General features: G+C 34.6%; 1 protein-coding gene across 1 annotated transcript in view; it reads right to left on the bottom strand.

The window, feature by feature from the left end:
- Nucleotides 1-12,202, bottom strand: part of LOC126811183 (macoilin-1) — a 268,436-nt gene that overhangs the window by 106,053 nt on the left and 150,181 nt on the right. Inside the window, exon 7 of the mRNA XM_050536744.2 lies at nt 6,336-6,741. Coding sequence (XP_050392701.1) covers nt 6,336-6,741 — 406 coding nt within the window. The remainder of the gene's footprint in view (nt 1-6,335; nt 6,742-12,202) is intronic.

Genomic DNA, 12,202 nt, shown 5'->3' with positions numbered 1-12,202 from the left:
ATTAAGTTTTCAAGATAGTAGACACGCCCACATTTTTTCAAGAGATAGACAGAGAAGGAACTAAATAAAAGTGATTTTTCGTACAATAAGGGGTCATTATCCAGGGAGTTAGGGTGTGACAGGAAGCGAGATCTTTGGGATATAATCATATATTTTAAGTTTCATCAAAATCGGATAAATATTGTGACCTCTAGAAGGGTCCACAACCTTGGTATTACAAACTTTTACACTATTTGAGGACGGGGAGTAGCCATTTTGTCGGGCAGTTTTGATTTGACACTCAGGAAATTCGACCTCAACCTTCATTAACAGTGATATATTCGAAGTTTTTTTTTAAAAATCAGATAAAGATAGGTTGCCAGGCAACAAAACATACGCCCACAGCAGCTAAGTCGTGCGTGGAGTCAACAAGGGTTGTCGCATATTTTTTTCTTTTGTCAGAAATATAAACAATTACAACACACTAAAATCTGATAACAAGTAACACCCCATTTCGCTTCTAGTTCTGCCCTATTCCAACATTTAGCATACAAAACATTTAATATCAATTTTCATAACAATTGGAAATTGTTGAAAATTGACAGGCTTCTTTATCTCATGACCTTAAACACTGTGTATACCGGTACATTTAAAGTAGCTAAGTCTCTAACTCAATATCGTCCAAAATCGTCGACATTGAAAACACATTTTATTTGTCGGTTTAAATTAACATTGATGTTGTGATCTTACCGGGAAAAGATGGCCTTCTGATATCCAATATTTAAGACAAAATAAACATTTTACAATTGGTACACGAATTGTGTACCATAATGCGTTTCAGCGCTATTTGTAATTAGGGACTCGAAAATGAGGCCAGGCATATTCCACAAGTCATGTCAAACGCCAACGCTATATTCTTATCTGGAGAGCAAGCCCAATAAATAATATCGGCATAGACTGGAATAACCAGACGCTAGAGATCAGGGCTCACACTGCCGGTCGCCAAAGTCGCAATTTGCGATAAAAACATGAAAGTGGTGATTAAAATTTGATTTTGGCAATAATGTTTTGCGGTACTGGAGATTCTCTTTGAGAACTGGCTGAAAAAATATTAAAATTCTAATCATATTTATCCTGGATTAACCATTAATTGATCGAGTGTCAATCACATGGCTGAATACTATAAATTAATCAACTGGCTGATAATCCGGATTGCGTCAATGACTAATACTAACTAGATCTGCATAGCAGATATCAAAGCTTTCATATTAACTGCAAAAGGGATTATTATAATCTATTGAAAGAATAAGTATAAATGTCATCAGGTATCTGAAAAATTACATTTACCTTATGAACAAGATGGGGAAAAATACAAAACAAAAATTGTCGTATTGTGGCTACCCTCAAGGCATATTTAGTAAACAGTATATTATATACAGAGTATGTTAACTCTTGAATAGTCCTTTTAGTAGTTTCGCGTACACAGGACATAAAGTAGTTGTGCTTCAATGTAAACAGTCCCGTTCCTTGCATTTAGTTTTAGAGTTAGCATGAAGGCTTTCATCATACCCAAGATGTCAAAAGGTTACCGGATGCAAGACAAAGACTATCCCCACACATCCCCCCCAAAACACACCTGCATAACTCAGATATTAACATGTTCTTTGCATGCGCATTACAATAGAAGGGAATTGAAAAATAAAGTTGAACAATTCACAACGTAATATATCTTAGATCGATAGAATATGACAGACTCAGGCAATCCAAATATGAAATTGAAAACTCAAAATTACAAGAAATAAACATTTCTGTAAATTTTCAAGGAAAAATGAGAACGGCATGGTATCTCAATTCGACCGTAATTGTATCCGCAATATACCCGCTGTACAAAAATATAACTTTTTTCGAAAATCGGTCAAGAATTGGCATAATTAGGGCCGATTTTCATTTCAATTTTCATACACGTTTAAAGATTTACATCACTTCCGGTCTGTTCACATCTTTCGCGATAGTTATAAGTAACAAACTGTTTAAAACATGGGACAAATCAATATTCGGAACTCTGTTATAGTTTCAGAGATCTACACGAATTGTAAAAGGAATAAAAAAGCAGTTTTCCGAATGGGACAAAAAAGGTATCTGTAGTCTCAGCTAACAATCAAAACCTTACATCATACTCACCAGCATTAATTTTTTATTATTGAAAAAGAGGGGCGACTTCCTTATAAACAGCTGCAGCGTAGTGCTTTATTTTCACTGGTGTCAAGTGATGACGTCATGTAGACAAAAAAAACTTGGATATTAATTTCTGGGGTAACTGTTATTTACTTAAATGAATGATTTTCACTCTAGAAGCATCAATCCCATCGGACAAAAAATGTGGTCCTGTGATGTCGCAGGGTTAATATGTATATTAATATTGCGCTAGCGTGTTTTATTTTTGTGTGTTGAGGTTGTCCATAATAGTTTGTTCTTTGTCGGTAAGCTTGGGTGTGTCCGTCACGTGAGATTGTTTGAATGATCTGATTGGTTTTTAACTCGAGCCGCGAAATGCACGGAGATTCAACTGCACTCCACTATAGAACATCGCACAGGCTAGACATATGGAATAGACACATTTACATGTGTGTGTATTTAAATAACATATTCCATATGTATTTATAGTATTAAACCACACGTTGAATGGTAAGATTTTATTCAATATCTTATATTTATCATCAATAGCTTTATAGTTGCTGATGAGTTTAAGTATGCATGTTCGATCCATTTTCGTAAACTGCTATAATTTATGGTGGATCTGTGTTATGTATAATATTTTCCTTAATATTGTTTATCTGTATTGGGTGTAAATTGTTTTACAGGTCATTTACCATAATTTGTGTGATTAACCTAAATAAAGAATCCTACATGTTTTGGCGTGTTTTTAACTAACGACCCCGTGACATATATACTGGTGTGCATGTAAAAGATCCCTTGGCAGTTGGATTTCGGTACATTAGCCCAGTTGGAGCAGAACAGTAGGACATTAAACCCCATTTCATTTCATTTTCAATACACTTAAGGCAATTTTAAAAGACTCATTTTGATGGATTCCAGAAAAATGTCCGTTACAACTAATGTAACATGGTTGTGATGGGGGGAGGGGCATTTATATTGGCAGTGATTCACTTTTTTAAAAAAAAATACGCCTAAACTACAAACCTGAAGCCCGTTCTCATTAACCCAACTGGACCAGAAAAGTAGAATCTTAAACCCTATTTTACCCGTCCTTACAATAGCAACGCCCCTTGGGATTAGTCTGTTCACCTTATAATCCTCGTCTATTTATTTGTCAATTCAAATACGCCTTCACAACAAAATAAACAACCGTCTTCATTAGTCCAATTGGGGAAGAAAAGTAAGACGCCAAACCCCATTTTATTTAATCTTACAAGATATACGCCTTTCGGCATAAACACTGTTTACGACATTGTCGTCAAATTTATCTGTCGATTCTCTATAAACTTGTAATATCTCTATTCTTCTACATGGGCTGTTTGAACACTGGGGTGTAACGATTAAAAAATATTTATATATATATATATATATATATATATATAGACATAAGATAGGTTGCCAGGCAACAAAACATACGCCCACAGCAGCTAAATCGTCCGAGTGGTCGACAAAGGTTGTCGCATATTTATTCCTTTGTAGGTAATTGGTGGCCTTTACAAGACAGTTCCATACAGATCAGATTATAAATTTTGTGGTTTGAGGGTTTACAAGGTTCTACAAACTGAAACAAGAGTCCCAACTCTGGAAGTAATCTACTGAAATTGTTGAAATTCAACAGGCTTTTTCGTTTTACTAATTCAAATAATGCATATAAATTTCATACAGATCGGATAACTTTTGTTGTTTGAACGTTCACAAGGGCCATAACTCACGGCGTAATTAACGGAAATTGCTGAAATTCAATGGGCTTCTTCATTTCACTAATTTAAATGATACATATCAATTTCAAACAGATCGGATGATAACTGTTGTTATTAGAGCTTTCACAAGGATCAATAAAGTGAAACAAAGGCCATAAATCTAGACGTAATAAACGGAAATTTCTTAAATTCAATAGGCTTCTTCGTTTCACTAATCTAAATAATGCACATACATTTCACAAAGATTGGGTGATAACTTTTGGCGTTGGAGCGTTCACAAGGTTCAATAAAGTGAAACAAGGGTCATAACTCTAGACGTAATAAAACGGAAATTGCTGAAATTCAATAGGCTTTTTCGTCTCACTAATTTAAATAATGCATATAATTTTCAGAAAGATCGAATGATAACTTTTGACGTTAGAGCGTTCACAAGGATCAATAAAGTGAAACAAGGGCAATAATTCTAGACATAATAAACAGAAATTGCTGAAATTCAATAGGCTTCTTCGTTTCACTAATTTAAATCATGCATATAATCTTCACAAAGATTGGGTGATAACTTTTGGTGTTAACAGCGTTCACAATGTTCAATAAAGTGAAATAAGGGCCCTAAATCTAGATGTAGTAAACAGAAATTGCTGAAATACAATAGGCTTCTTCGTTTCACTAATTTAAATAATGCATATAGATTTCAGAAAGATCAAATGATAACTTTTGGAGTTAGAGTGTTCACAAGGTTCAATAAAGTGAAACAAGGGCCATAACTCTAGACGTAATAAACAGAAATTGTTGAAATTCAATAGGCTTCTTCGTTTCACTAACTTAAAAATTGCATATAAATTTCACAAAGATCGTATGTTAACCTTTGGCATTAGAGCGTTCACAAGGTTCAACAAAGTGAAACAAGGGCCATAACTCTAGACGTAATAATCGGAAATTAAATAGGCTTCTTCGTCTCACTAATGTAAACAACATATATCAATTTTAAAACAATTGGATGATAACTTTTGGCGTTAGAGTGTTCACAAGAAATTGTGGACGATGGACGGACGGACGGAACCGACAGGCAGACGGAGAGGAGCGACGGCAATATACGTATAGAGCTTTCACAAGAAATTGTGGACGATGGACGGACGGACGGACGGACAGACAGACTGACGGGGGCGAAGGCAATATACGTCCACATTTCAATGTGGGCGTCTAAAAATGTATTAAGATAAAGCCTTAAAATCGATGCTATGTATAAACAGTCCTACCTTGATAAAGAATAATCCTATAATTCACTATTGCCAGTTGAGAAATTGGCAAAAATATTTTTAACTTCAAATTCAAACGTTTGAATATAGGTATTCCATGGTAGGGAATAGAAAAATAGGGAGGTAATTAGGAGTTAATTGTGTTATTATTTCCGGTGTGAAATATTTTTGAGTGTGAGAATGATATCTATGATCGTATAATAGTGAGTTGACAACCTATTGAGCAAAAGACATAGAAATAATTATGTTATGACTTTCTTAGAAAATATAAAATTGTAGCTTTAATTTCAGCGAGTGTTAAGGCATTTTCAACACATGAAGTGGCTTATTATAGCTATTTCGTCAAGATTAAAATATCAGCCTGGTTATGTAAGTCGTGCTGGAAATTAAGTTGCGTTCAAATTACACACTTGAATTGTATACAACTTAATGTCAGTAATATGCGATTTGTGATAATATTACTGTATAAGAATGTCGATTTATAGATACTGCATACATTGAGCAGAACATATTTTCAATGTACATTAATATCTGATATTAAAATATTTGTAACGTTATATTTCCTTTGCTGTTCTGTAAGTTTTTAGGATTTCCTGTTAAGCAGAACACTAACAGCAATGAAATTCGTTCAGTTAACCGAGAGAACACCACATTTAAAGTAAATCATAAAAGTAGGCCCTCGAATTTTTACAGTGAAAGACTTTCAAAATTTAACAGCATATTTTAAATTTATTTCCTATATCACGATATTAATCATATCGTAGGCCATGAATCATGATGTGCATTGTATCGTGGCCTGGCGTATCGTTGCCGGCCTAATAATTTTTGAATAATATTAGCTAAAATGTGTCAATTGAATACTCAGAGGGCATGTCCAGCTTTTTATGCCTGTTTATTTACAGTTCAAGGGTGGTAATTCTAAATTATTGACATTTTATAAAATATCATAATATACTGATAATATCTTGATATTTTCTCTAAATATCCCAATATTGCCCATCTCTAAATCAAGTTAAAACTTTATCCACAGGTATACAAAAACTGTATCATGTTCATAGTCCAATTGTTGACAGAATGACAAATATAATACGCCCACATGATAATCATGTACCATAGTCCTTCCATAGTAAACGAACTGTACCAAGTATGATAGTATGTTCAAATGCATGATATAAATACAGACCTAAGTATAACCTCGTCCTTGTTATTGGTAAAAGAAGCTGGTGATAAATCCTTGCTGTAGTTCTTGCTTTTTTTATTAGCACTATTTTCTTTACTGCTGTTAAGTTTATTAGCTGCACTTTTAGCCATCCCACTGGTTTTAAAAGACTTAGTTTGCTGTTCACTACTCTCAACATTTTCATTAAATTGATTCACATTTGACTTCTTTTGCCAAGATTTCTCTATAAATTCCACTTCATCTGCTTCATTTATATCAACTGACTTAGTCTGTTTTTTATTGTCTTTTTCTCTTTCTCTTTCTTTATCTTTATCTCGATCTTTTTCTTTATCTTTTTCTTCTTCTACTTTCACTTTTTTACCAGCTACACCATTTGAGATTACTTCCTCTTCTGGTTTTGGTGTTAAGGCTGCAAAACAACAAATCTTTTAATGAATTGCACAAGAGGACCATCAGTAACATTTGTAAGCAAGTCCATAGAACACTTTAGGGGTAGTATAATTTACATGATTAACAGGGTCTCATGTGTAAAAATGTTGATTTGTAAAAAAAACTTTAGATTCTGTCATTAAAGCTTCCAGTATATTATCTCAAAAGATGTTATATTTTAGTATTTTCAAGTGTATTTTGAATCATTGCTTTATTTTTAGGAACACAGTCAAAACTTCTTTGAGAAAATAACCCTTAAAATGTGATCAGCCACTATACAAGTTATTTCTCAAATCTATTCCGATCAAATCAAGAAAAATTCTACTGCGTGAGCCATAGCGAAAAAAAAAAGTATTTTCATAACATAAGCCTACGAATAAACTACTTATTTATAGATTTTTAAACACTTAACCTGATCCTTGGCGTCACCTCAGTTAAATTGAATTCATTGTACAATTAAACATTCCAACGCATCAAATAGTTCTCTCTTGAAAATCAACTGGTTTGACTGTATTTTCGACTGAGTTCATCAAAACATGGCACATGTCACATGATAAGCGAAACCAACAGAAGATGATGTAGGGTGAAAAGATTTCAACAACCATGTGTTGCAAAAAACAATCTGTGCTCATTTCAATCGCTGGAGTTTTGACATCAAAAAGAATTAACTAAGGACTACTATTACATAGAAGATTTATACTGAAACAATTGATCACCAGTCTACTAAATTTTATTCACAATGAATATATCACTGACTGACCAGATACAATATAAATGCAAAACTACTCAATCTTTAAAACTAATATTATGATCAAATTAAAGCTCCTGAGATAAGTTCTGGAGTGTATTTCAATGTTGCTTATATTCTTTCGTGCCAAAGATACCTAGTTAGGTCAATATATGGAAAATACCCCCTCAACCCTCAAAAGTTAGGTTGCCAGGCAACGATACATACGCCCACAGCAGCTAAATCGTCCGGGCAGTCAACAAGTGTTGTTGCATATTTTTACTATTTTCGGTAATGAAACATTTATAATCCACTAAAATCTGATTAAGAGTAACAACTCCTGTAGTAATTATCAGAAAACCATGAGAATTTGTTTGGTTTTTATAAAGTTCTGTCCCATGCTAACGCTTAGTATACAAAACTTTTAATATCATGGATTTAGCTGTTCAAGTCATAAAAATTTACTTGTTCGTATCAAGATCTTAAACTCTGTGTATCAATCTGAAGTCAATCATGAAGTAATTATCGGAAAGCCATTAGAATTTGTTTGTTTTTTATAAAGTTCTGCCCCATGCTAACATTTTGTATACAAAACTTTTAATATCATGGATTTAGCTCTTCAAGTCATAAAAATTCATTGAAAATCAATATACTTGTTCGTCTCAAGATCTTAAACTCTGTGTATCAATCTGATGTCAATCGGATGATAACTTTAGCCTTTAGAGCGGAAATCAACTCTGGCAGTAATTATCGGAAATTGCTGAAAATCAATAGGCTTCTTCGTCTCATGACCTTAAACACTGTGTATAAATTTCAGGTCAATCGGATATTAACTTTGGCTTCTAGAGTGTCCACAAGATTTTTTGAAGTGATCAAGGACCATAACTCAGGCAGTAATTATTGGATATCGCTAAAAATCAATAGGCTTCTTCTTCTCAAGACCTTAAACACTGTGTATGAATTTAAGGTCAATCGCATATTAACTCATTCGGTCCAACTTATGCCAGGCGTCAACCTAATTAGCTACTGAATTTCACCGACATACGCCACCTGTCGACTACCTAATGTCTAGTCACTTTTCCTAACGACGATTGTTGTCGGCCTCTTATATGTAAAGTTTTATTGATCAAGAAAGTTATCAAACCAGCGGCTGCCAGGCAGGATACGCCCACATTTTCGAGAGAAGGACAGAGAACACGCTAACAAGAAAGTGATTTTTCCTACTATCAAGGGCCATAATTCAGGAAATTACAATTCAATGTGCACGAATATCGAAAGGAACTGAGATCAAGTTTAAACAAAATCGGATATAAATTGTGACCTCTATAGGGTCCACAACCTTTATATACCATATTTTTACGCTATTTGAGAACGAACGGCGGCCATTTTGTCTGTCAATTTTGGGTTCATTTTCACGAAATTCAACTCAGGCGTACTGAGGGTGTAATGGTGATATAATAATAGGTGGAAAAGGTGATTTTGAGATTATGATTATACATTTGATTTATTAGCTTTTCAAGTAGATCTCATCATTCTTGTCACAAAACTTTTTACAGATTCAAAATCGGATGAAATTTTTTTTTTATGGAGGCTCAAAGTTGCGATTTTTGACTTTTCGCGGAAGAAAGGTTTTTTTAACACTTCGAAAAAGTCATTTTTGGTGTGTTTTGTGATGCCATATTTCATTTCATATCAAAACTATCAACCAGCGGCTGCCAGGCAGGATACGCCCACATTTTCGAGAGATGGATAGAGAACAAGCCAACAAGAAAGTGATTTTTAATACAATCAAGGGCCATAATTCAGGAAATTACAATTCGATATGCGCATATATCAAAAGGAACTGAGATCTTTGTGTTATAAACTTACATTTCAAGTTTCAACAAAATCGGATAAAAATTGTGACCTCTATAGGGTCCACAACCTTGATATAGCATATTTTTACGCTATTTGAGAACGAACCATGGCCATTTTGTCTGTCAATTTTGGGGCGATTTTCACAAAATTCAAACTCAACTGTCCTTAGGGTGGAACGGTAGTATAATAATACGTTTTTTTAAATTGGATAAAAATTATGACCTCTAATGGGTCCACAAGCTAAAAACATGATTTTTCGTACAATCAGGGGCTATAATTAAGGAAGCTACGGTCCAATATGGGCAAATATTAAAAGGAACCGAGATCTTTGGGTTATAAACTTATATTTCAAGTTTCAACAAAATCGGATAAAAATTGTGACCTCTATAGGGCCCACAACCTTGATATACCATATTTTTACGCTATTTGAGAATGAACGGCGGCCATTTTGTCTGTCAATTTTGGGACGATTTTCATGAAATTCAAACTCAGTCGTCCTTAGGGTGTAACGGTGATATAATACGTTTTTTAAAATCGGATAAAAATTATGACCTCTATAGGGTCCACAAGCTAAAAACGCGATTTTCCGTACAATCAGGGGCCATAATTCAGGAAATTACGATCCGCTATGCACGAATAACGAAAGGAACCAAGATCTTTGGGTTATAGACTTACATTTCAAGTTTCAACAAAATCGGATAAAAATTGTGACCTCTATAGGGTCCACAACCTTGATATACCAGTTTCTTACGCTATTTGCGAACGAACGGCGGCCATTTTGTCTGTCAATTTTGGGCTGATTTCACGAAATTCGAATTCAGTCGTCCCTAGGGTGTAACGGTGATATAATAATACGTTTTTTTAAATCGGGTAAAAATTATGACTTCTATAGGGTCCACAAGCTAAAAACGTGATTTTTCGTACAATCAGGGGTCATAAGTCAGGAAGTTACGATCCGATATGCACGAATATCGAAAGGAACCGAGATCTTTGGGTTATAAACTTACATTTCAAGTTTCAACAAAATTGGATAAAAATTGTGACCCCTATAGGGTCCACAAACTTGATATACCATATTCTTACGCTATTTGGGAACGAATGGCGGCCATTTTGTCTGTCAATTTTGGGCCGATTTTCACGAAATTCGAACTCAGTCATCCTTAGGGTGTAATGGTGATATAATAGAACGGTTTTTTAAATCGGATAAAAATTATGACTTCTATAGGGTCCACAAGCTAAAAACGTGATTTTTCGTACAATCAGGGGCCATAATTCAGGAAGTTACGGTCCGATATGCACGAATATCGAAATGAACCGAGATCTTTGGGTTATAAACTTACATTTCAAGTTTCAACAAAATCGGATAAAAATTGTGACCCCTATAGGGTCCACAACCTTGATATACCAGTTTCTTACGCTATTTGCGAACGAACGGCGGCCATTTTGTCTGTCAATTTTCGGCTGATTTTCACGAAATTCGAACTCAGTCATCCTTAGGGTGTAACGGTGATATAATAGAACGGTTTTTTAAATCGGATAAAAACGTGATTTTTCGTACAATCAGGGGCCATAATTCAGGAAGTTACTGTCCGATATGCGCAAATATCGAAAGGAACTGAGATCTTTGGGTTATAAACTTACATTTCAAGTTTCAACAAAATCGGATCAAAATTGTGATCTCTATAGGGTCAACAAGCTAAAAACATGATTTTTCGTACAAACAGGGGCCATGATCCATGAAATTTTGATCCGATACATGCCAATATCGAAAGCAGCTGAGATCTTTTGGGGATAAACCTATATTTCAAGTTTCGGCGAAATCGGATAAGAACTGTGACCTGTAGAGAGTCCACAAACAATTGTGGACGGACGGACAGGGGCGACGACATAATACGTCCACATGAAAATGTGGGCGTATAAAAATGTAGATGTAAATACATGAAATACAACTTTAAGGCTAATTATGTTTCAATTTTCACATTTGTGTAACAATTACTCTGATTTCCACAGTAACTCCAAAATATGAAGGTTTTCTCAAAAATTCCATTTTGTTAAAGTGATTTTGGTCAATTTTTTCATCAAAAATGGTCTTGTCCATGTTATATCTGAAATAAACTTACATTTCAAGTTTAAAAAAATCGGATTAAAATTGTGACCTCTATAGGGTCCACAACCTTGATATACCGTATTTTTACGTTATTTGAGAATGAACGGCGGCCATTTTGTCTGTCAATTTTGGGCGCATTTTCACGAAATTCAAACTCAGCCGTCCTTAGGGTGTAACGGTGATATAATAATATGGTTTTTTAAATCAGATAAAAATTATGACCTCTATAGGGTCCACAAGCTAAAAATGTGATTTTTCGTACAATCAGGGGCCATAATTCAGGAAGTTATGGTCTGATATGTGCGAATATAGAAAGGAACCGAGATCTTTGGGTTATAAACTTACATTTCAAGTTTCAACAAAATCGGATAAAAATTGTGACCTCTATAGGGTCCAGAACCTTGATATACCATATTTTTACGCTATTTGAGAACGAACGGCGGCCATTTGGTCTGTCAATTTTGAGCCAATTGTCAAGAAATTCGACCTCAGCTGTCCTTAGGGTGTAACGGTGATATAATAATACGTTTTTTTTAAAATCAGTTAACCAGCGGCTGCCAGGCAGGATACGCCCACATTTTCGAGAGATGGATAGAAAACAAGCTAAAACGAAAGTGATTTTTCCTACAATCAAGGGCCATAATTCAGGAAATTACAATTCGATATGCGCAAATATCAATAGGAACCAAGATCTTTTGGTTATAAACTTACATTTCAAGTATCAACAAAATCAGATAAAGATAGGTTGCC

Source organism: Patella vulgata, chromosome 2, assembly GCF_932274485.2.
Source record: "Patella vulgata chromosome 2, xgPatVulg1.2, whole genome shotgun sequence".
Classification (NCBI taxonomy): Eukaryota; Metazoa; Mollusca; class Gastropoda; family Patellidae; genus Patella; species Patella vulgata.
This window is presented reverse-complemented; position numbering and strand designations above follow the sequence as displayed.